The following is a 23151-nucleotide window of genomic DNA, read 5'->3' as shown; positions in this document are numbered from 1 at the left end:
TTCTTGTGGAGAGAGAAACAGATTTAATGTTTAAGGTCTATGACCATCCTGGGAGCTAGAATAAAATAATAAGGTGATATGACTATGTAGAAGTAGAACTAATCAAGATCGGAGGTATAAAAAAGGGCTAATTTAAAGAAGCCAAAAACAGGGGTTGAGATGAAAATGAGGAGTTAACTTATTTGAGCGATTCAACTCGACTTTCTAAAGATTACTAAAACATCTGAATGGTCAACAAGGAATATTCAGCTACATATTCAGATGTTAAGCTAGAAATACATTTTATTTATTTTAATCTTTTAAAAACAAGCTTGTTTAACTTCAGGTTCAGTCATTTAATGTTTTGTTCATAGGATATGTAACAGATGTATCTTAGACAAAACTGTGAATGCTTGAATAACATTATACAAGGAGTGGTCTGATCAAGTCTAGAACTATGTGGAGAGGTGGTTGGCTGTATCAGACTGTGGTTTCAAGCCTGTTGCACTCTTTTATTGCTGTTGATTGATTTTTTTTGATTGATAGACCTTTCTTGAAGACATTTTGGAGATTATCACAAAATGTAAGGTCCCAGGAAAAGAGTTCAGGTTGCCTGGTATATCACTTAATCATAGTCATATTTCCCAAAGGTACTTTATCCAAGTATTTATTGTGGGAATGGTTGATTTTCAGTGGTGCAGAGGAATGCATATTCTTACACAGTGCCAGAAGAGAGAATTATATTTCTGGGAAACAGGCTAAACAAATATAAATCTGTATTTTCTGCAGAATTATGAACTCTAGTTTGATCATTGTAAGTTTGAGTTGAAATTCTAACTTACGGAATGGCAGATTTGTGTATTGAATGCTTCTTGTAATTTCCAGTGCTTTTGCCACAGTTCAATTATAGGTACATTTTTTAAGCTCTTTAATTCTTCATTCTTGTCTGATATTTTTTAGCTTCTGCCTGTCTGCCCAGAGCCAGGATCAAGGTGCACACAATCTGGAAACCTTTTCTGATGAAGGGTCTAGGCCCAAAACTTCAGCTTTTGTGCTCCTAAGATGCTGCTTGGCCTGCTGTGTTCATCCAGCCCCGCACTTTGTTATCTCATATTCTCCAGCATCTGCAGTTCCCATTATCTCTGATCAAGTATTTAATTCTCAAGGTCTCTTTCACTTTAGCACATAAGCTTCAATATTAAATATTAATTTTAACAATAAGAACGAGCGAAAGAGCTTTTCTGGGCTGCTGTTGGAGTTCTTGCTACTCTGTACCAAGAAAAGGCATATGGATACTTGTATATGATTTCTCTTGTTCTACTGTTTTGAAAACCATTATTCACTTTGTTTTCTTTTGGAAGATAAATTAGTTATGTATAGATTGATATGAGTGTGAAGTAAAACTTGGAGGCTGTTCGAACCACCTTGATGCCAGACTCAGTAGAATGTGGCCTCATGTCAAGGACTGTCACTCTTACTTCACCTCTAGAATTCAGCTCTTTTGTCTATGTTCGAACCAAGGCTGTAATGAGGACAGGAGCTGAGTGGCCCTGGCAGAAGCCAAATTGGACAAATGTCACCAGGTTATTGCTGAGTAGGCACTGCTTGACAGCACTATTGATGACACCTTCCATCACTTTAGATTAGATTCCCTACAGTGTGGAAACGGGCCCTTTGGCCCAAAAAGTCCACGCCGCCCCTTGAAGCATCTCACCCAGACCCATCCCCCTATAACCCACACACCCCTGAACACTACGAGCAATTTAGCATGGCCAATCCACCTAGCCTGCACATCTTTGGACTGTGGAAGGAAACCGGAGCACCTGGGGGAAACCCACGCAGACACAGGGAGAATGTGCAAACTCCACACAGACCGTTGCCTGAGGCTGGAACCAAACCCAGGTCCCTGGCGCTGTGAGGCTGCAGTGCTAACCACTGAGCCACCGTGCTGCCCACTGCTGATTGAGAGGAGACTGATTAGACGGTAATTGGTCTGGTTGGATTTGTCCTGCTTTAGAAGTATAGGACATAATTGCGCAATTTTACACATTGTCGTGAAGATGCCAGTGTTGTAACTGTACTGGAAGAGCCTGGCAAGGGGAACGGCAAATTCTGGAGCACAAGTCTTTGGTACAATTGCTAGAATGTTGTCACCAGCCTAACTTAGAAATATATCACCATTCGTTCATGGTTGCTGGGTCAAAATCGAGGAATTCTCTCCCTAAGGGCATTGTGTATCAATCTACAGCATATGGACTCCAGTGATTCAAGAAGGCAACTCACCAACACCTTCTCAAAAGTGGCTTGGGACAAGCAGCCAGTGATGCCCACGTCCAACAAGTGAATCAAAAAAATTAATAATACCAAGTTCCCTCAACATCTCTCCACTGTCATCCAACTCTGTGGGACTGCTTTCAACTGATTTCAATCTAACCTCACCTATAGTATCACTTGTGAAGATTTCTCTTAATTCCTACTCTCACTATGTTACCGCTGAAGTCTCCTAATGATCTATGCTTTGTTCCTTCTTATTTCTCAACTCCATGCTTATCCATGGCGATGTTATCCCGTGCATGGAGTTGGTGTTCACATGTACACTGACAGCATCCACTATGACCTTTCCCACCACCTTTGACTTGCTTTGACTTATTGTTGTCACATGTACTTGTGTGCAGTGAAAAGTTTTGTTTTCTTTGTAGGATAGATGCCAGTCTTGTAACTGTACTGGAAGAGCTTGGCTAGGGGAGCTACAAGTTCTGGAGGACAGGTCTTTGGTACAATTGCTAGAATATTGTCACCATCCTAACTTGGAAATATATCCCCATTTCTTCACTGTCACTGGGTCAAAATCCTGGAATTCCCTTCCGAAGGGCGTTGTGTGATAAACAGCTCCTTTGCTGTTTGTATTAACAGACTGTTTGTGCAGGAATTTCCTCCAATTAACTGTTGGGAAGACAGGGAAATTAGCCAGAATTTCACAACATTACCTACTGTCCAAGAAGCAGATTGGCAGGTATGAAAGGTATAAAATTTGAGGCTGTCGCTATGTTTTTATTACTCCAGCATAACAAAATGAGAGATAGTTGATGGGCATAATTTTTGGAGTGAAGCAGTTTGTGTCCCTTTGTAACAAGACTGGGTCAACAAACACGCTTGGGCTGACAGGCAGTGGGGAGCAGTTGGGGCACACACTGAAGTTGTTTTCTTTGGAGAAGCAAAGGTCCTGAGATGTGTAAGATTATGAAGGGCATAGTTTGGGTGGATGTTCCATTAGCAAGAATATATGGTCCAACAACAGGGACCATATATTTAAGGTATGAGGTAGAAAGTTAAGAGGAGAAATGTTTCAGCCAGAAATGATGGGAACTTATTGCCTGAATATTGGTTGGATCATAAATTTGTGCATCGTTTAAACAGTACTTAGATATTAATTTGCTTTACTATGGCCTCCAACGTAATGGATTAAAGTCTGGAAAGTGGGATTAGTGTAGGCAGATAATTGTTGACTGGTGTGGACATCAGAGCTGAATGGCCTCCTGTGTTATAAATCTCTCTAACCTTGTGAGGATGGTTACGACCAGCTTCACTATAGACAGAAATGCATGCAGCATAGTGAGTTGGCCTGCCCATACAACATTGCCAAGGCTTCCTCAACAGACTGTTCAAAACCTGCAACCTTTTACCATCTAAGTGAACAAAGGCAGCAACTGTATGGGAACACCACTACTTACATTTGAAATCCCATGGCATTCTAATTTGGAAATGTATCACTATTGCTGCTCTATCAATGGAATTTCCTTCATAACAGCATTACAGCTGATTACTCAGAGAAAACAGATATTGAGATTGAGCTGCCAGCCATCCCCAAAGCACTGAGCTACTAGTATTTCTACAATTCTCTCGCTGTTCTATCAGCTTCCAAATTGTATTTATAATCTTGCAACTAATTTGCTTATAGAAAATGTCTCTAATTCAGCATTTCATAGTTTTGCTGCAAAAGATGGTCTATCAGGATATTAAAGTGTGAAGCTGGATGAACACAGCAGGCCAAGCAGCATCTCAGGAGCACAAAAGCTGACGCTTCGGGCCTAGACCCTTCATCAGAGAGGGGGATGAGGTGAGGGTTCTGGAATAAATAGAGAGAGAGGGGGAGGTGGACCGAAGATGGAGAGAAAAGAAGATAGGTGGAGAGAGTATAGGTGGGGAGGTAGGGAGGGGATAGGTCAGTCCAGGGAAGACGGACATATCAAGGAGGTGGGATAAGGTTACTAGGTAGGAGATGGAGGTGCGGCTTGGCGTTTCCTACCTACCTCATCCCACCTCCTTGACCTGTCTGTCTTCCCTGGACTGACCTATCCCCTCCTTACCTCCCCACCTATACGGTCCTCTACACCTATCTTCTTTTCTCTCCATCTTCGGTCCGCCTCCCCCACTCTCCCTATTTATTCCAGAGCCCTCACCCCATCCCCCTCTCTGATAAAGGGTCTAGGCCCGAAACGTCAGCTTTTGTGCTCCTGAGATGCTGCTTGGCCTGCTGTGTTCATCCAGCTTCACACTTTATTATCTTGGATTCTCCAGCATCTGCAGTTCCCATTATCTCTATCAGGATATTGCCTGGATTGGAGTGTATTAGCTATCAGGAGAGGTTGGACAAACTTGGATTCTTTTCACTAAGATGAGGGACAATCTATCAGAAGTTTTAAAAAAATGAGAATTAAGGATAGGCTGGATAGTTGGGGTCTTTTTCCCAGGATGGAAATGTTGAATATTGGAGGTATAGGTTTAAGGTGAGAGGCGATAAGTTTAAAGGAGATACACAAGGCACATTTTTTACATAGGGAGTGCCAAGTGCCTGGAATGTGCTTCAAGGAGAGGTGGTAGAAGTAGACACAAGTGCAACATTTAAGAGGCATTTAAACAGACACATGAATAGGCAGGGTATAGAGGAATACAGACCATGCAGAGGCAAATGGGATTAGGTTAGAATGGCATTATGATTGGTGCAGACTTGGTGGATTGAAAGACCTGTTCCTGTGTTTTACTGTTCTATGTTCTACTTTTTAAAGTTCTCCTGACTTTTTCTCACTTGCTCTATTTATTTTCATATTGCCTGAGAAGATTACACTGGAATTTCCCAGAAATTTTATTCCCTTCCGGGGATCTATTCCATCTCTTTGTTGCCTTTCTGTGGAGGTAAGGTGACTGTGAGGTGGAATGAAGTAGCACATTTTGACATTAGTGATCATTCTCCAGCAATCAGGAGTAGGTTATAGGTTTGCTGAAGCTGCTGGCCTTTTTCTGCCCATTCTTTATATATCATTGTATATTCAGAAAACATAGAATAATGCCTGATATAACCTAATCTCCATTTTCAGCCTTGGGACTACAATCTTTTAATGATAAAATAAATAAAACAGTTATTACCTAGAAAAAGACATTGTTTTTAAAGTTTGAATATACTTGAAATGGCTGACTATTTAACATAAACAATCTCATGCTTAAATTTATAATGAATACTATGTTCAAATTTGAAGCAGGGAGTTAATTTTTTTAAGTTCATTCACAGGATGAGGGCATTGCTGACCTAGCAGCATGCATTGCCCATCCCAATTGCCCAAAGGGCAGTTAAGAGTCAAACACATTGCTGTGGGTCTGGAGTCACATGTAGGCCAGAACAGGAAAGAATGTCAGCATCATTAGCTGAAAATGATAGTTATAAAAGATTAGCCAATTTTTGTTTTAGCTGTCTGATCTGTGAAAGTTGTGATGGATTTTGCACGAAATAGGAACCTTGTATATTGAATGCAAGGTGGTGATTTTCTGATTTTTATATATGTGTGTGTGGACTGACCATAAACATTTATATTGATGAGATAATGATATTATATTACTGACTATGTTTATGAATGCATATGTCAATGTTTGGCAGTCTAAAAAAATTGCCAATGTCACTTTTCTGTTTCAGGGAGAGATCAAATGCCATCTGAATGGAAGCTGAGAGCTATGCTTGTTGCAGTGACTCCCAAGAAGCTGGTTGCAAGACAACTGGTGTTTATATTTGTATTACAGATGACAAGTTGCCAGTACTTTAAGCAAGCGAAATCTCCAATACTTCCACACAACCCTTTTATTGCTGTGTGGAATGCCCCAACAGAACAGTGCAGGCTCAGGTATAAGGTGGATCTGGACCTCAGTGTTTTTGATATATTTTCCAACTCCAATGAGACACTCAGTGGGTCAGCCATCACCATATTTTATCACAATCATCTAGGCAAATACCCTTATTTCAACAAAAATAAAGTTCCTGTAAATGGAGGAATCCCCCAGAATGTTAGTCTTAAGGAACATTTGAAGAAGGCCAAGGCTGACATTAAGAAAGTCATCCCAGTTGATGACTTCAGTGGCCTTGGAGTGATTGACTGGGAAGACTGGAGACCTCTGTGGGTCCGAAACTGGGGTCATAAAAATATCTATCGGAAAAAATCCATACAAATTGTGAGAAAGCTCCATCCTGACTGGCCAGACAAACAAATTAATTTAGAAGCCAGGAAAGAATACGAAAATGCTGGGTGGAAATTTATGAATAATACACTGGGGTTAGCAGAGAAGATTAGACCACATGGCCTCTGGGGGTTCTATCTCTTCCCAGATTGCTACAACCATAACTATAAGAAAGACCCAAAGAAATATACTGGGAAGTGCCCCGCAATTGAATACAAGCGTAATGACAAGTTACTCTGGTTATGGGAAGAAAGTGGCGCTCTCTATCCTTCCATCTATCTGCCACTTGAATTGAAGTCAAGCCCAAATGCACTGAAATTTGTCCATTACCGACTGAAAGAAGCTATCAGGTTAGCCTCCATAGCAGTAAAGGATTACACTCTCCCAGTCTTTGCATATGGACGTCCATTTTATGCATATGAGTTTGAGCCTCTGACTAAGGTAAGTAGTAAAAGAAACATGTCGTGTTTGAAAATGGATAAGAGAAACCCAGCTTTTATATCTGCTTTGTGATGAGTTTGCTGATCTTCATTGAACCACTCCAGCAGGTTAACAATCCTGATTGCAAGCCAGCCATCTATGCTGGAACGTTACCAGTGAATACAGGACTGCTGATGGGATTGGCTCAGTGATGATATTCCCAAAGTTATATAGTCTGCTGACAATCATTGCCTACATATTTTCTAAACAATCTTGAACCCAAGCACAATTATTGTTTACCTATACAAACATCAAGTGGCTGATGGGCGTGGTAATAGTGAAAATGCCCCTGCGAATCTATTACTCAAAGATATTTACACAACAAAAGTAATACAAAATCAGAATTTATTTCGTTAATCACAAAATCATCATTACGTATTGTACACAGACATGTTAAAGGAAAAGCTTCGGCTAGGGATTGTCTCAAACCTCAGTTTTGAATTAGCAAGGCAACAACTTAGTTTTCTCCTCATATGATGTATCTATGTCTTCAATCTATGAACATGCAAACATATGAATAACTGGATTAGGCCATTCATTTCCTTAAGCCTGTCTTGACATTTGGTAAGATTATTTGTATGTTACTTTACCATTCTTAGGTCCAAAACAGATTTATTATTGTTCACTTTGGCAAAGGGGAGGAATCCTGAAATCACCAGTTGTAATAAGTTAGAGAAATGCCGCTGCTGAAAAACTCTCAGGAAGATCCCTTAATCAAACCTTACCGATTTATTGAGTGGCTGATTTTTTGTCTATTTTAAATGCTTTTGTTCTTTTCAGCTCCACATATCTTGTGGTTTTAAAACACAGGGAAGCTATTATTAAATCACATCTAAGATTTCCTGCTTTGTCTTCCTATTTTACTTGATTCTGCCATAATGCTGGTTGGTTACCCTTCTCCAACGCCTCTTAGTAGTCACCCAATCCTCTTCAATTCCTGCTGTGCTTTAGTCTTTCATCATTGCATCTGTGCATTTCTTGCAGGGTAAGCCTGAACATAGGTGTCATTTCCATTTATATGAAGCAGCATTTGAAACTGGCAAATGGGTTTACAGCCAGAACCCTTCCCTGCCACTAATCCCCATTATTTATGTAGGCTGGTGACAGGCATCAATACCTGTTAACTAGCCTGCACCAACGACTGGGTTACAACTTCAGTTATGAAGAGAGATTGGACTCACTGGAGTTGCTTTCCTTAGAGCAGAGGAGGTTGAGGGGGGACACAGTTGATATGTGTAAAATTATGAGAGGTAATTGATGGAGGGTTCAATGACTGGAAATATAGATTTAAAATAAGGGGCAGGGGTTTTAGAGATGTGAGAAAAATCCTTTTCACTGAGAGATCGGTGGGAATCTGGAACTCACTGCCCATGATGGTGTAGAGGCAGAAACCGTTATAATATCTATGAAATATTTAGATGTGCATTTGCAATGTCAAGACATAAAAGGCTGTCGGCCAAATACTGGAAAATGGGATTAGGATTGTTAGGTGGGCTTCTTTCTCTGTTGTAGATTTCTATGACTCTAAATGAGTAGCATACAGATTGTGAGTTAGCATTTAGCAGCTCTTGGCTAAAAAGGTTGTTTACAGTTTCTAAAAACAAAACTGGCTGCGAGATCATTTTAGAATGATCTGATAGGTCTGTTTTTATTGGCAGGTTCTGTATTGTTTAACCAATTCTGCAAGCAACAAAGTCAGAATTTAACTGGCCCCTGGTATGAGTGGACCAGGAGCAGCAACTTCATGAACTCAGCTATCCTAATGTTGTATTATTGACCCCTTTGCTAGATTCCTGTCACTTGTTAAACTTTAAAAAGACATTCCTGTGCCTAAAGTTTACTTACAAAAGATGGATTGATGTTGCCTTCAGAGCATGCAAGTTCAAATTTGTGACCATGATTCCAACAGACGTAGAGAGCCGTCTAAAGTGTTTTTGATTGGAGATGCAGGTAAAAAACGATCTCTTCTGTTCATCTGCTGCAGTAACCCAGAATGTTCCTTTCCCTTTGAGAGTAAATGATTTAAGATTTCCGCCTGGATTTTGAAGCTATTAAGTGCGCAGTGCTATTTTGAATAGACCTGTAGAGGATTCTATTCCTTGGTGATCTTCCATTCAGACAGCAGCTACATTGAAATCTGCTTTGCTGCTGTAATTGTACAAAGTTCAGTTTACTTATTCTGTCACATTTACAAATTGATCACAACGTCCTCATAGTAAATGAGTTTCTTCCTTTACTGCTGATTTGGTTTCAAGGTTTCTTCAGTCCTAGTGTTACTACCTAATAATACTTCAACTATTTCTCTGTTAGCCTTGGCATTCATACTTAAGTTAAATTGAGCAAAAGACCATAAGACATAGGGACAGAAATTAGGCCATTCAACCCATCAAGTCTGCTCCACCATTTAATCATGGCTGATATGTTTCTCAACTCAATTCTCCCACTTTCTCCCCTTAATCCTTGATCCTCTTGACAATCAAGAGCTATCTATCTCAGTCTTAAATGTACACAACGACCTGGCCTCCACAGCCTTCTGTGGCAGTGAATTCCATTGACTCACTGCTCTCTGGCTGAAGAAGTTTCTCCTTATCTCTGTTCTAAAAGGTCATTCCTTTACTCTAAGGCTGTGGCCTCGGGTCCTAGTCTCTCCAAACAATGGAAACATCTTCCCAACATCCACTCTGTCCAGGCCATTCAGTATTCTGTAAGTTTCAAATAGGCCCCTCTTGTCCTTCTAAACTCCAACGAATATAGACCCAGAGTCCTCAAACATTCATCATATGTTACACTTTTCATTCCTGGGACCATTCTTGTGAACCTCATCTGAACCAGTTCCAGGGCCAGTACATCTTTCCTGAGATGTGGAGCCCACAATTGCATACTCTACTCCAAATGTAGCCTAATCAGAGCCTTATAGAGCCTCAGAATTATATCCCTGCCTTTATGTTCAAGTCCTCACAAAATAAATGCCAAAGTTGCATTTGCCTTCCTAACTACTGACTCAACCTGCAAGTTTACCTTGAGAGAATCCTGGATTAGAGCTCCAAGTTTCTTTGCACTTCAGACTTCTGAACTTCCTCCCCATTTAGAAAATAGTCCATGCTTTTATTCTTCTCACTGAAATGCATGACCTCACACTTTCCCACATTGTACTCCATCTTCCACTTCTTTGCCCACTCTCCTAACCTGTCCAAATTCTTCTGCAATGTCTCTGGATCCTCAATACTTTCAGTCCCTCTACCTATCTTTGTATTGTCTGCAAACTTAGCCAGAATGCCCTCAAATCCTTCAGTTAGATCATTAACATATAAAATGAAAAGTTCAGGGCCAACACTGACCTTTGTGGAGCCCCATTTTCTGCCTTCTGCCAGCAGCCAATCTTCTTTCCATGCTGGCACCTTGCCTCTAACACCATGGGCCCTTATCTTACTCAGCAGCCTACTGTGCAACACCTTGTAAAAGGCCTTCTGGAGGTCCAGGTAGATAACAGCCATTGCTCTCCTTGGTCTAACCTGTTTGTTACCTTCTCAAAGAATTCTGACAGATTTGTCAGGCATAACCTCCCCGCGATGAAACCATGCTGGCTTTGCCCTATTTTACTATACAGTCCCAAGTATTCAGAAATCTCATCCTTCACAATGAACTCCAAAATCTTACCCACGACTGGGTTTAGGCTAATCAGCTGTAAGTTTCAGTCTTTTGCCTTACTCCCTTTTAAACAGGGGTGTCATGTTAGTGATTTTCTGGTCCTCTGGGACCCTTCCTGACTCTAGTAATTCCTGGATGATCACCACTAACACTTCCACTATCTCTTCAGCAATCTTGTTTTGGAGGTCTGGGGTGTAGTCCATCTGGCCGTGGTGGTTTATCCACCTTCTGGCCATTCAGTTTTTCTAGCACCTTCTCCTTGGTGATGGCCATCATACTCAGTTCTGCCCCCTGACTCTCTTGAAGTTTTGGATATTACTCGTGTCTTCTACTGTGAAGACTGACTCAAAGTAATTATACAGTTCCTCAGTCATTTCTTTGTTCTATCTCTCCAGTGTAATTTTCCAGAGGCCCAATATCCACTCTTGCCTCTCTTCTCTTTATACATCTAAATGCTTACATTTATATTGCTGGCTAGCTTACCCTCATATTTAATAGTTTTCCTCCTTATTTCTTTTTTTGTTGCTCTCTGTTTGTCTTTGTAAGCTTCCCACTCCTCTGGCTTCCCAGTGCCCTTCACCACATTATATGCTTTCTCGTTTGCTTTTCTGCTACCTCTGATTCCCCTAGTCAGCCATGGTTGCCTCAGCATCCCTGTACCATGCATCTTTTTCCTAGGGATGGATTTTTGCTGTGCCTGCTGAATTACTCCTGCCATTGCTGTTCCACTGTCTTTCCTGCTAGGCTCCTCTCCCACTCAGAGGTAATAGGATTTTCTGATGAAGGGTCTAGGCCCAAAATGTCTGCTTTCCTGCTCCAAAGATGCTGCTTGGCCTGCTGTGTTCATCCAGCTCCACACCTTGTTATCTCCTCTCCCAGTCAATTCTGCCCAGCTCCTCCCTTGAGACTCTGTAGTTGCATTTATTCAGCTATAATACTGTTAACTCTGATTCTATCTTTTCCCTCTCAAATTGTGAGGTAAATTCATCATATTATGATCACTGCCTCTAAGGATTCCTTCCCCTTGAGTTCCCTTATCAAGTCTGACTCATTGCACAACACTAAATCCAGGATAGAGATAGTAGGAACTGCCAATGCTGGAAAATCTGAGATAACAAAGGGTGGAGCTGGATGAACACAGCACACCTTGTTATCCAGCTCTACATCTTATTATCTCACTAAATTCAGTATTGCCTGTTTCCTTGTGGGCTCCACCACAAGCTGCTCCAAAAGCCATCTTGTAGACATTTCACAAATTCTTTTTCTTGCAATCCACTACCAACCTGATTTTCCTCGTCCACCTGCATATTGGAATCCCCCATGATCACTGTAACTTTGCCCTTCTCACAGACCTTTTCGATCTCGTGGTCCATCTTGTGCCCCAGCTCCTAAATTCTGTTTGGAGACCTGTACGTAATTCCAACTATGGTTGTTTTACCTCTGTGGTTCCTCAACTCTATCCATACAGATTTTATACCATCTGATCCTACTTCGTTTCCTACTATTGATTTAATTTCATTTTACTGAAAATAAGGCAACGCCAACCCTCTGCCCACCTGCGTATCTTTTCGATAAGATGTGTGTCCTTGGAAATTCAGCTTCCAATCCTGATCTCTTTGCAGCCATGTGTCTGTAATGCCCACCAGAGAAGATACTCTTTTGGGCACAAAAAAGCCCAGGTATGACATTTTCAGTGCATTTACTATTATATTTAGGAATTGCTAGTAAGAGATCGTTAATGGATTTTGAGGAGTGCTATTTTTAAAAATAGAGAATCCGCTTGGAAGCATGAGTATACAATTCTTGTATACAGTAAGATTTGACATATTCCAGTGTCTTGTATAAATGTTGGATTAATGTTTAATTAAATATTATCAAACTTTCATAGAATCTTAGAGAATGGGTGGAAGTTCTTTGGTCTATCACACCTGTGCTGACTTTTTGAAAGGATTGTTCAATTTTTAGTCGTAGATCAAATATATACCTTCTAAAACTTTCCATGAAATCTAATTCTACTATATTTTCAGGCAGTGCATTCCAGATCTGAGCAACTCTCTTGTCGAAGAAAAATTTCCTGATTTCCGTTTAATTATTTTTCCGATCATTTTCAATCGATGTCTTCTTGTTCCTAACCCATTTATCAGAGAAAGTTTCCCACTTTTTACTTCATCAAATTCCTCATCAAATTTGAACACCTGTATTAGGTTTTTACCATAAACATACATGTCTTAGAAGAAACCCAATTTTTCTCTATGACTGGACACCTTCATCCCCATTTAAAGTTATACTCAATAGATTATTACTGTAAAGTTTACAACAAATTTCATATATAATCCTTACTTTACTGCAGAAAATACATACTGTAGTGTTTCTGTTGCAATCTGGTATCTTTCTCATGACCATTGTGATGTTATGCTCCAAATCATACCTTAAAGCTCACCATTTATTCTTAAGCTATGCAGTTACTCCAATCAAAATACTTTAGGTTTGCTAACGTTGATTTGAGACTTAGATAACATTAGCATTTTGACTACTGTTGCATATCCTACCTCAGCCATTAACATCAAAAATAACTCACAGCACAACATAAAATGAAAACAAATTTATATCTCAAAGCCAAAAATGTGTAATTCCCAATGTCTTGCTCCTAGCACGAAGGCTGCTGTTTGTGCAGATTGGCAAGAAGTGGTCACAGTTCATAGTTTTGCAGCTATTAAGGAAAGAAAATCATGAACTGTGTACATATAATTTGTTGCCATGCATTATAATATCAAGACTCAAATCTTCTCAAAACTCGCTAGGCAAGACTCAATTTTGAAAGTGTGAAACTGGAGACTATTCTATGGTGCTCCAATTCCTCCGGAACATTTTACCATAAGCTAGAAAGTCCAATTGCAGCTCTGCACTAAGGCAACTGAACGAACTCAGAGCAGAATTTGATGTATCTCAACTGATCCTGTTGCCCCAGAGCCAAAGGGGAATGAAAATTAACTAAGTCTCCCATTGCTGGGAGTTTTCTTTCCACACAATGTGCTGAGCTGGAAAGTAGATGACAGCTGAGGACTGGATTGAGCTAGATTGTAACCATCTTAGGCCACCTTAAATTCACCCTTGAGAAATGGTCACTTGACCAAACAAAGTGGAACCCATCAGACTGATATTTAATTACTTGTAAATGGTTATGCAAATATTCTTGTATATCTACTGGCTAATAACTAATGCGGAATATTGGTGTGGCACAGTCTCTCTTCCTTATACACATTATTACATTTCAAACTCAAATCCAGCTTCAGTCTGTTTTACTTCCCCTTCTGGTAGATGGAGGTTATCCTGCAGGTTGCCTTACACAGTAACACAGCTGAATACAAAATCTAAAGTCGCTACAGAGTATGATTTTTCCTTTACTGCTGAATATCTGTTACGTGATAATTTCTCACCCTGCAGATTGACTTGGTTCATACAATTGGTGAGAGTGCTGCCATGGGGACTGCTGGGATCATTCTTTGGGGAAGCATCAATTATGCAAGATCAAAGGTATAACTATTTTAATTATATTGTCCTCCATCCGCCAATTACTCAGCCAAATTCCATATTTATTTTATTTAGCTGAGAGATTTGAGAGGTACTATGGACTTCATGTTCAACATACTTATCACATTGTAATCCAAATCATTTACATTCAAATTTCAGTTCAACAGTTTCTATTATGCTCAAGTCATCTATTGATTGATCGCCTAAAATGGGACTCGACCCATAGTATACAAGACTTTCATAAGTGTGTAAAAGTTCACCTTCAGTAATAGGAAGGAACGTAGGAGTAGGAATGGGCCACTCAATCTCTTGAGCCTGCCCTGCCATTCAGTACAATCATGGATGATAGAGTGATCTAAAGATTTTTATTCGCCCCATCTTTATATATCACTTATGTCACTGGTAACCAAAAATCTATCAGTCTCTACCTTTAACATTTTTGAAGGCTGAGCCTCCACAGCCCTCTATGTTAGAGAATTCCAGTTAAATACAAAAACCCAGACCTAAGTAGCACAGCCTTATTTTTGAATAGTGGCCCCTGGTTCTCATCTCTGCAGGCAAGGGAAATATCTTACCTGCAGCTGCTCTATCCCTTTAAGTATTTTGTGGGTTTCAATGAGATCACCTCTTATCCTTCAAAACTCCACGGGCCCAGTGTACACAATCTCTCTTTATAGGAAAGCCATGTCATCACAGGGTCAAGTGTGGTGAAGTTCTTATCGCAATAATAATCATTTTCCTGAGGTGAGGAGATGAAAACTACACACAGTACTCCAGATGCAGTCTAACCAACTTCTACTTCACTGAAGCAACACTTCACTACTCAGATCCTCTTACAATAAAAGGCTAACATTCCACTAGCATTTGTGATAGCTTGATGTCCTTGCAGCCATCAGTGACTTATTGACAAGGACACCTTAGTCCCCTTGTACATTTACATTTTCCAACTTATTATCATTGAAGACATGCTTTGTACATCTGTTTCTCCTAACAAAGTGAATAACCTCACATCTTTTTCACATCATATTCCATATGTCATGTTCTTGCCCTGAACCTGTCTGAATTTTCCTGAATCTGCTTTACATTTTCCTCACAACACACATTCCCACTTAAATTTGTACTACAATGATGACTATTCCCTCATTACAAGTAGAAATTTATTGTTCCCATTTTCCCTAAGACCATCTTAAAAGATTTTTCTGTAAAAGTGCATGGATTCTTCAGATCCTCGATGGAAACCAATAGAGAAAACTAAAATAAAACAAATTTCATTCCACAGATGCTGCCAGGCCTGCTGAGTTTCTTAATATCAGAGAATTCTAAAATATTTTGATGGATTATCAGACAGCTGCATTGATTTGTCCAGACTATGAGCATCATAATTGTACAAAGAATTTACATGATATTTTTCACTCAACTAAAATAGCCTTTCTAAATTTGAGTTTGATGATCTGTTATTGGTTAACTTAATATTATGTACTCATCATGGAGTGCAAGGGACTAGTAGTATTATCACTGCAAGGTTAATCTAAAGACCCAGGTGATGCTCTAGTGACCTGGGTTTGAATCACATCATGGCAGATGGTGGATTGAGAATCCAGTGAAAATTGGGAATTAGAAGTCTTCTAATGACCATGAATCCATTGTTGATGGCCAGGAAAACCCATCAGGTTCACTAATGTCCTTTAGGGAAGGAAACTGCCATCCTTACCTGGTCTGGCCTACATGTGACTGCAGACCCACAATGTGGTTGACTTTTAATTGCCCTCTGGGTAATTAGGGATGGGCAATAAATGCTGGCCTAGCATTTATTAGCAATAAATGACACCCTCACCCTGTGATTGAATAAAGAAAAAAATCATGGAATTGTGAAAACAAGATGTTTTGATGAATGGCAGTAATTTAAATTCATGTATATTTTTTGGGATTGAAATGTCCTTTAACCTTCCTTTACAGAACCACTGTTTATCAGTGAAGCAATATGTGGATGGACCCCTAGGACATTATATTGTTAATGTGACATCTGCCGCAAAATTGTGCAGCAAACATCTTTGCAAGAACCATGGCAGGTGTGTGAGGCAGAACATTAGCTCCAAAACATACCTCCACCTGGATCCAAACCATTTCAAAATCCAAGCCAATCTTGAAGGAGTGCATCCCAGATTTTCTGTGAAAGGAAGAATGAATACAAGGGACATCAAAGTCATGAAAGAAAAGTTCACATGTCAGTGTTACGAAGGCTGGATTGGGATATCTTGTGAGGTACCTGTTCTTGAGATCCCTTCAGTGGATAGAAAATTCCGGAACACGACGATTAGAACAAATACAGCACCACGGTTACCATTTTCATTGGCCACTCCTGTTGTCTTCCAGCTGGTTTTTCAAATGCTTTATTTTCAACATTAGAAAAAGCTTGCATGGCAAGTGGATGATGTGATAAAGATGTGATTTATCAGATGTATACAAATGAATGTGCACTATGATCCAACTGGGACACTTGGTTGTAGGAGAGCTTTTTATGCCCAAAGATATGACTGTAACTATCACATCTGGTCCAGCACACTCTTTTCAGCAATCAATATAGCAATTAATCAGTTGATTCCTGAATAATTCAGGATCTGCCTGAAAGTCCTATCTAATAATGAAATAAATTTGGGAGAATCAGTTTTTAAGATTTGTTTCTGTAATGTACGTTTTCTTCCCTCATTAGATCTCCACACCATGTTTTGATAGAATGAGTGAACAGGGACCATGTTCCTTGATCACTGCTACCCTCCAGTGTGTAATTCTGGATAGTTTGATGGCAGCAATGTGACCAAGGCATTGTGGTGGCTCAGTGAGTTTAAACTGTGAGCAAGTGGGTCACAATAGATCTAAGGCTCAGTTCCCAATCTCTGGTGAGTTAACTGACCTCAGCCAAGTTAGTGGTTGGGATTTTGGAAGTGGCCTTAGTGTCCTGATTCAGGAGGGTGAGGGAATTACTGACCTGGCTTTCTGCACTGAATGGATCCTGTATGTTGTGCTGGAGATGTGCATGCTTGGAAGCTGGTTTTTGAAATGGTAAAGTAACTTGTCCACATTTACTGTCTGGACATAAAGTTGCATGCTGATCACTTCTATCCAACAAGGAATTAACATGCTTAGGAAGAGAGAGAAGGAATCCTGAAAGAAACGAAAGGTTTTCAAAAATATAAGGTGGAAAGTAGTGCACAAAATATCATTAGTATTTGAAACACAAGGATGTAAATTAAAGCACTCTTGAGATTGCAAATATGCTTAACCAGAATGTATTTGGGAGAACATTTGGGATGAATTTTTATTAACATAGACTATTTCTTTTCCTACCTATGTAGCAAATGGGTGTAATAAACTTTAGAAAGTTTTAAAGAAATATAATGTTATTTAAGACTGATTATGGCAGAAGGCTTTTCGCAAATCTGGCTTTGTGCGGGTATTCCTTAATAGTGTAGGGGCAGAATTCACTAATATTTCAATTTCAATTGTTTAATATACAACAAGAACTTGAAAATAAAACCATACAATCCATGCAATTTTACTTTCATTTTGGTCATTATTTTGGCATGCTTTGTATGACTTTGCATATTTGTTCTTTCAAACTTTTGACTTAAATGTGCTTCTTAGACTCAATAATGATTGATTTTTAAATGATTGAAAGGTAAGTACATTCTATGGCTTAAGCTTGGGTTAATGTTTTTATGTCAGGGCATCTAACATCACAGGTAGGTTTCTGTAGTTTTCTGCATGGGATGTTGTTGGAAGTGTAAGCTGGTAAAATTGCAGAAAGGAAAGTTGGGCTTTAGAACCTGAGTTAACAGAAAAAGCAGGTGTATCTTCTTTATCAGATTGATGATTTGAGAAATGAACAGAGAAAAGGAACTGCAAATTAAACGATAAAAATTCAATACCAATCAGATACTTAACATGTAATTAAAAGAGGAATTGAAGAATTGGACTAACTAAGAGAGTGACAGGGAAGACATAAGGAATGACTCTCCACATCTGTAGCGATTAATTTTTAGGATGGTTACAAAATGGTTCTTCCCTTATTTCAGACCAGCTCCAATATTATGTGTGAATTTAGTTTGTATCTATTATGTAAATACAGCAACTTCACACCATTCAAAACAGATAGATGGAGAGGCAGACAGTGGCAATCTGCAAAACTATTGCGGAGTTTCAGAAAACTAGCAACAATTGTTTAAGTTGGACCTATCTCACTGAACCGCAGACATATAAACAATAAGGAGTATTATTCCATCCTGAAAGCTGACGTTTCGGGCCTAGACCCTTCATCAGAGAGGGGGATGGGGAGAGGGAACTGGAATAAATAGGGAGAGAGGGGGAAAGTAGTGCACAAAATATCATTAGTATTTGAAACACAAGGATGCCTCCCGCTCTCTCCCTATTTATTCCAGTTCCCTCTCCCCATCCCCCTCTCTGATGAAGGGTCTAGGCCCGAAACGTCAGCTTTTGTGCTCCTGAGATGCTGCTTGGCCTGCTGTGTTCATCCAGCCTCACATTTTATTATCTTGGAATTCTCCAGCATCTGCAGTTCCCATTATCTCTTATTCCATCCTGAGCTCTTTGCAGTGTTCTAACAAAATGCAATGCAAGTTGGAGGAGCTGCATCTTAATTTCTTAGGCACTTTACAGCCTCTAGGACACAACATTGAGTTCAACCTCAGAGCATGACCTCTGTCCTCCATTTTGATTATGTCCCAGCCCTGGCTGTGTCTTGTTTGTTTCTTGTTGACTTTGCTGTCAGCAGAGTAGACCCACTTTCTCCTTTTCACATCTATCATTTACAACTATTTTATATCTCCATCACTCCTTTACCACCGCTAGTACTGCCTTAGCCTTCTGCTCTGGGTATCCTCAAAATCTGCTCCACTCACTCCTCCTCCACCCAATGTATCAAAAGCAAGAGAAAACAGCAATTTTCTAGCCCCATTCGAATCAAGTCAAATTCATTTCTGAAGAAGTCATACCATACTTGAAACATTAATTCAGTAGCACTCTCAACAGATTCTGCCTCATCTGCTGAGATTCTGATTATTTTCTATTTTTATTTTAGAATTCCATCATCTACAGTAGAGTCATTGAGTCATATGGCACAGTCCAATTATTTTGTGCTGACCAGTTTTCCCAAACTAAAATGGTCCCATTTGTTTGTTTTTGGCCCATAACCTTCTAAACCTTTCAAAGAAACAAAGAAACCTACAGCACAGGATCAGGCCCTTCGGCCCTCCAAGCCTGCGCCGATCAAGATCCTCTGTCTAACCTGTCATATATTTTCTAACGGTCTGTGTCCATTTGCTCCCTGCTCATCCATGTACCTGTCCAGATATATCTTAAAAGACGCTAACATGTCTGCGTCTACCACCTCCGCTGGCAATGCTTTCCAGGCACCCACCACCCTCTGTGTAACAAACTTTCCATGCATATCTCCCTTAAACTTTCCTCCTCTCACTTTGAACTCATGACCCCTAGTAACTGAATCCCCCACTCTGGGAAAAAGCTTTTTGCTATCCACCCTGTCTATACCCCTCATGATTTTGTAGACCTCAATCAGGTCCCCCCTCAATCTCTGTCTTTCATCCAGCTGGAGCTGGATGAACTACGGATCATTCGGGAGGCAGAGGGGGTAATTGAGAGGAGTTATCGGGAGTTGGTCACTCCTAAGGCTCAGGACGAGGATAGATGGGTTACAGTTAGGGGGAGGAAAGGGGACAGACAGACAGTGCAGAGATCCCCTGTGGGCATTCCCCTCAGCAATAAGTATACCATTTTGGATACTGCTGGGGGGGATGACCTACCAGAGGAAAGCCATAGTAGTCAGTTCTCTGGCACTGAGCCTGACACTGTGGCAAAGAAGGGAAGGGGGCAGAATAGAAAAGTACTCGTGGTAGGGGACTCGATAGTTAGGGGAATCGACAGGAGATTTTGTGGTCAAGATCGGGATTCCCGGAAGGTATGTTGCCTCCCTGGTGCCAGGGTCCGGGACGTCTCCGATCGGGTGTATAAGGTTCTAAAAGGGGAGGGCGAACAGCCAGAAATCGTGTTACATATTGGCACAAATGATATAGCCAGAAATAGGATTGAGGATATAAAAAGTGATTTCAGGGAGTTAGGATGGAAGCTGCAGAGCAGGACGAACAGAGTAGTGTTCTCTGGTTTACTACCGGTGCCACGAGATAGCGAGGTGAGGAACAGGGAGCGGGCGCAGCTGAACACGTGGCTACGCAGCTGGTGTAGGAGGGAGGGCTTCAGATATGTAGGTAATTGGGATGCCTTCTGGGGAAGGTGGGACCTGTACAAGAAGGACGGGTTGCATCTGAACTGGAAGGGGGCCAATGTCCTGGGTGGAAGGTTTGCTCGAGTAGTTCGAGAGGGTTTAAACTAGTATGGCAGGGGGGTGGGATCCTGAGCTGTATACTGGAGGTGAGAGTTGATGCAGGTGAGGCAGTAGCAAGAGGTAGACCAGCTAGTGGGAAGGATTTTCCTGGGAAGGAACCAAGGGATCGGTTAAAGTGTGTTTGCTTTAATGCAAGGAGTATCAGGAATAAAAGTGATGAACTTAGAGCATGGATCAGTACCTGGTGCTATGATGTTGTGGCCATAACAGAGACATGGGTTTCTCATGGGCAGGAATGGTTGCTGGATCTTCCAGGGTTTAGAACATTTAAAAAGAATAGGGAGGGGGAAAAAAGAGGAGGGGGTGTAGCACTACTAATCAGAGAGGGTATCACAGCTACAGAAGCTTCCATTGTCAAGGAAGATCTGCCTACTGAGTCAGTATGGGTGGAAATTAGGAACAGCAAGGGAGTAGTCACCTCGTTAGGGGTTTACTACAGGCCCCCCAATAGCAGCAGGGAGATTGAAGAAAGCATAGGTCGACAGATTTTGGAAAAGTGTGCACGCAGTAGGGTTGTTGTAATGGGTGACTTTAACTTTCCTAATATTGATTGGAACCTCCTTTGAGCAGAAGATTTGAATGGAGCTGTTTTTGTAAGGTGTGTTCAGGATGGTTTCCTAACGCAGTACGTTGACAGGCCGACGAGGGGAGAGGCCATTCTAGACTTGGTGCTCGGAAACGAGCCGGGGCAGGTATCAGATCTTATGGTGGGAGAGCATTTTGGTGATGGTGGCCATAACTGCCTCACATTCTACATAGCTATGGAGAAGGAGAGGATTAGGCAAAATGGGAGGATATTTAATTGGGGAAGAGGAAACTATGATGCGATTAGACATGAGTTAGGAAGCATGGACTGGGAGCAGTTGTTCCATGGTAAGGGAACTATAGACATGTGGAGACTGTTTAAGGAACAGTTGTTGGGAGTGATGAGTAAATATGTCCCTCTGAGACAGGCAAGAAGGGGTAAGATAAAGGAACCTTGGATGACGAGAGCGGTGGAGCTTCTTGTGAAAAGGAAGAAAGTAGCTTACATAAGGTGGAGGAAGCTAGGGTCAAGTTCAGCTAGAGAGGATTACATGCAGGCAAGGAAGGAGCTCAAAAATGGTCTGAGGAGAGCCAGGAGGGGGCACGAGAAAGGCTTGGCAGAAGGAATCCGGGAAAACACAAAGGCATTTTACACTTACGTGAGGAATAAGAGAATGATCAAAGAAAGAGTAGGGCCGATCAGGGATAGCATAGGGAACTTGTGTGTGGAGCCTGAGGAGGTAGGGGAAGCCCTAAATGAGTTTTTTGCTTCTGTCTTTACGAAAGAAACGAACTTTGTAGTGAATGAAACCTTTGAAGAGCAGGTGTGCATGCTGGAATGGATAGAGATAGAGGAAGCTGATGTGCTGAAAATTTTGTCAAACATTAAGATTGACAAGTCGCCAGGCCCGGACCAGATTTGTCCTCGGCTGCTTTGGGAAGCGAGAAATGCAATTGCTTCGCCACTTGCGAAGATCTTTGCATCCTCGCTCTCCACTGGAGTCGTACCTGAGAACTGGAGAGAGGCAAATGTAATTCCTCTCTTCAAGAAAAGAAATAGGGAAATCCCCGGCAATTATAGACCGGTAAGTCTCACGTCTGTCGTCTGCAAGGTGTTAGAAAGGATTCTGAGGGATAAGATTTATGACCATCTGGAAGAGCATGGCTTGATCAAATACAGTCAACACGGCTTTGTGAGGGGTAGGTCATGCCTTACAAACCTTATCGAGTTTTTTGAGGATGTGACTAGAAAAGTTGATGAGGGTCGAGCTGTGGATGTGGTGTATATGGACTTCAGTAAGGCATTTGATAAGGTTCCCCATGGTAGGCTCATTCAGAAGGTCAGGAGGAATGGGATTCAGGGGAACTTAGCTGCTTGGATACAGAATTGGCTGGCCAACAGAAGACAGCGAGTGATAGTAGAAGGAAAATATTCTGCCTGGAAGTCAGTGGTGAGTGGGGTTCCACAGGGCTCTGTCCTTGGGCCTCTACTGTTTGTAATTTTTATTAATGACTTGGATGAGGGGATTGAGGATGTGTCAGCAAGTTTGCAGACGACACAAAGGTCGGAGGTGTCGTTGACAGTGTAGAGGGCTGTTGTAGGCTGCAGCGGGACATTGACAGGATGCAGAGATGGGCTGAGAGGTGGCAGATGGAGTTCAACCTGGATAAATGCGAGGTGATGCATTTTGGAAGGTCGAATTTGAAAGCTGAGTACAGGATTAAGGGTAGGATTCTTGGCAGTGTGGAGGAACAGAGGGATCTTGGTGTGCAGATACATAGATCCCTTAAAATGGCCACCCAAGTGGACAGGGTTGTTAAGAAAGCATATGGTGTTTTGGCTTTCATTAACAGGGGGATTGAGTTTAAGAGTCGTGAGATCTTGTTGCAGCTCTATAAAACTTTGGTTAGACCGCACTTGGAATACTGCGTCCAGTTCTGGGCGCCCTATTATAGGAAAGATGTGGATGCTTTGGAGAGGGTTCAGAGGAGGTTTACCAGGATGCTGCCTGGACTGGAGGGCTTATCTTATGAAGAGAGGTTGACTGAGC

The 23151-nt window shown here is 41.1% G+C and overlaps 1 protein-coding gene across 2 annotated transcripts in view; it reads left to right on the top strand.

The window, feature by feature from the left end:
* The window catches only part of hyal6 (hyaluronoglucosaminidase 6), a 43240-nt gene extending 25550 nt beyond the window's left edge, over window positions 1-17690 (top strand). For both annotated transcript variants that reach the window (XM_048549054.1, XM_048549053.1), the window contains 3 exons: window positions 5945-6921; window positions 14053-14142; window positions 16096-17690. In XM_048549054.1, coding sequence (XP_048405011.1) covers window positions 5956-6921; window positions 14053-14142; window positions 16096-16545 — 1506 coding nt within the window. In that variant the 5' untranslated portion in view covers window positions 5945-5955 and the 3' untranslated portion in view covers window positions 16546-17690. The remainder of the gene's footprint in view (window positions 1-5944; window positions 6922-14052; window positions 14143-16095) is intronic.
* The last annotated feature ends 5461 nt before the right edge of the window (window positions 17691-23151 follow it).

The sequence above is a fragment of the Stegostoma tigrinum genome, chromosome 18 (genome assembly GCF_030684315.1).
Source record: "Stegostoma tigrinum isolate sSteTig4 chromosome 18, sSteTig4.hap1, whole genome shotgun sequence".
NCBI lineage: Eukaryota > Metazoa > Chordata > Chondrichthyes > Orectolobiformes > Stegostomatidae > Stegostoma > Stegostoma tigrinum.
The sequence above is the reverse complement of the archived record's forward strand: the minus strand, read 5'-3'. Positions and strand labels throughout refer to the sequence as shown.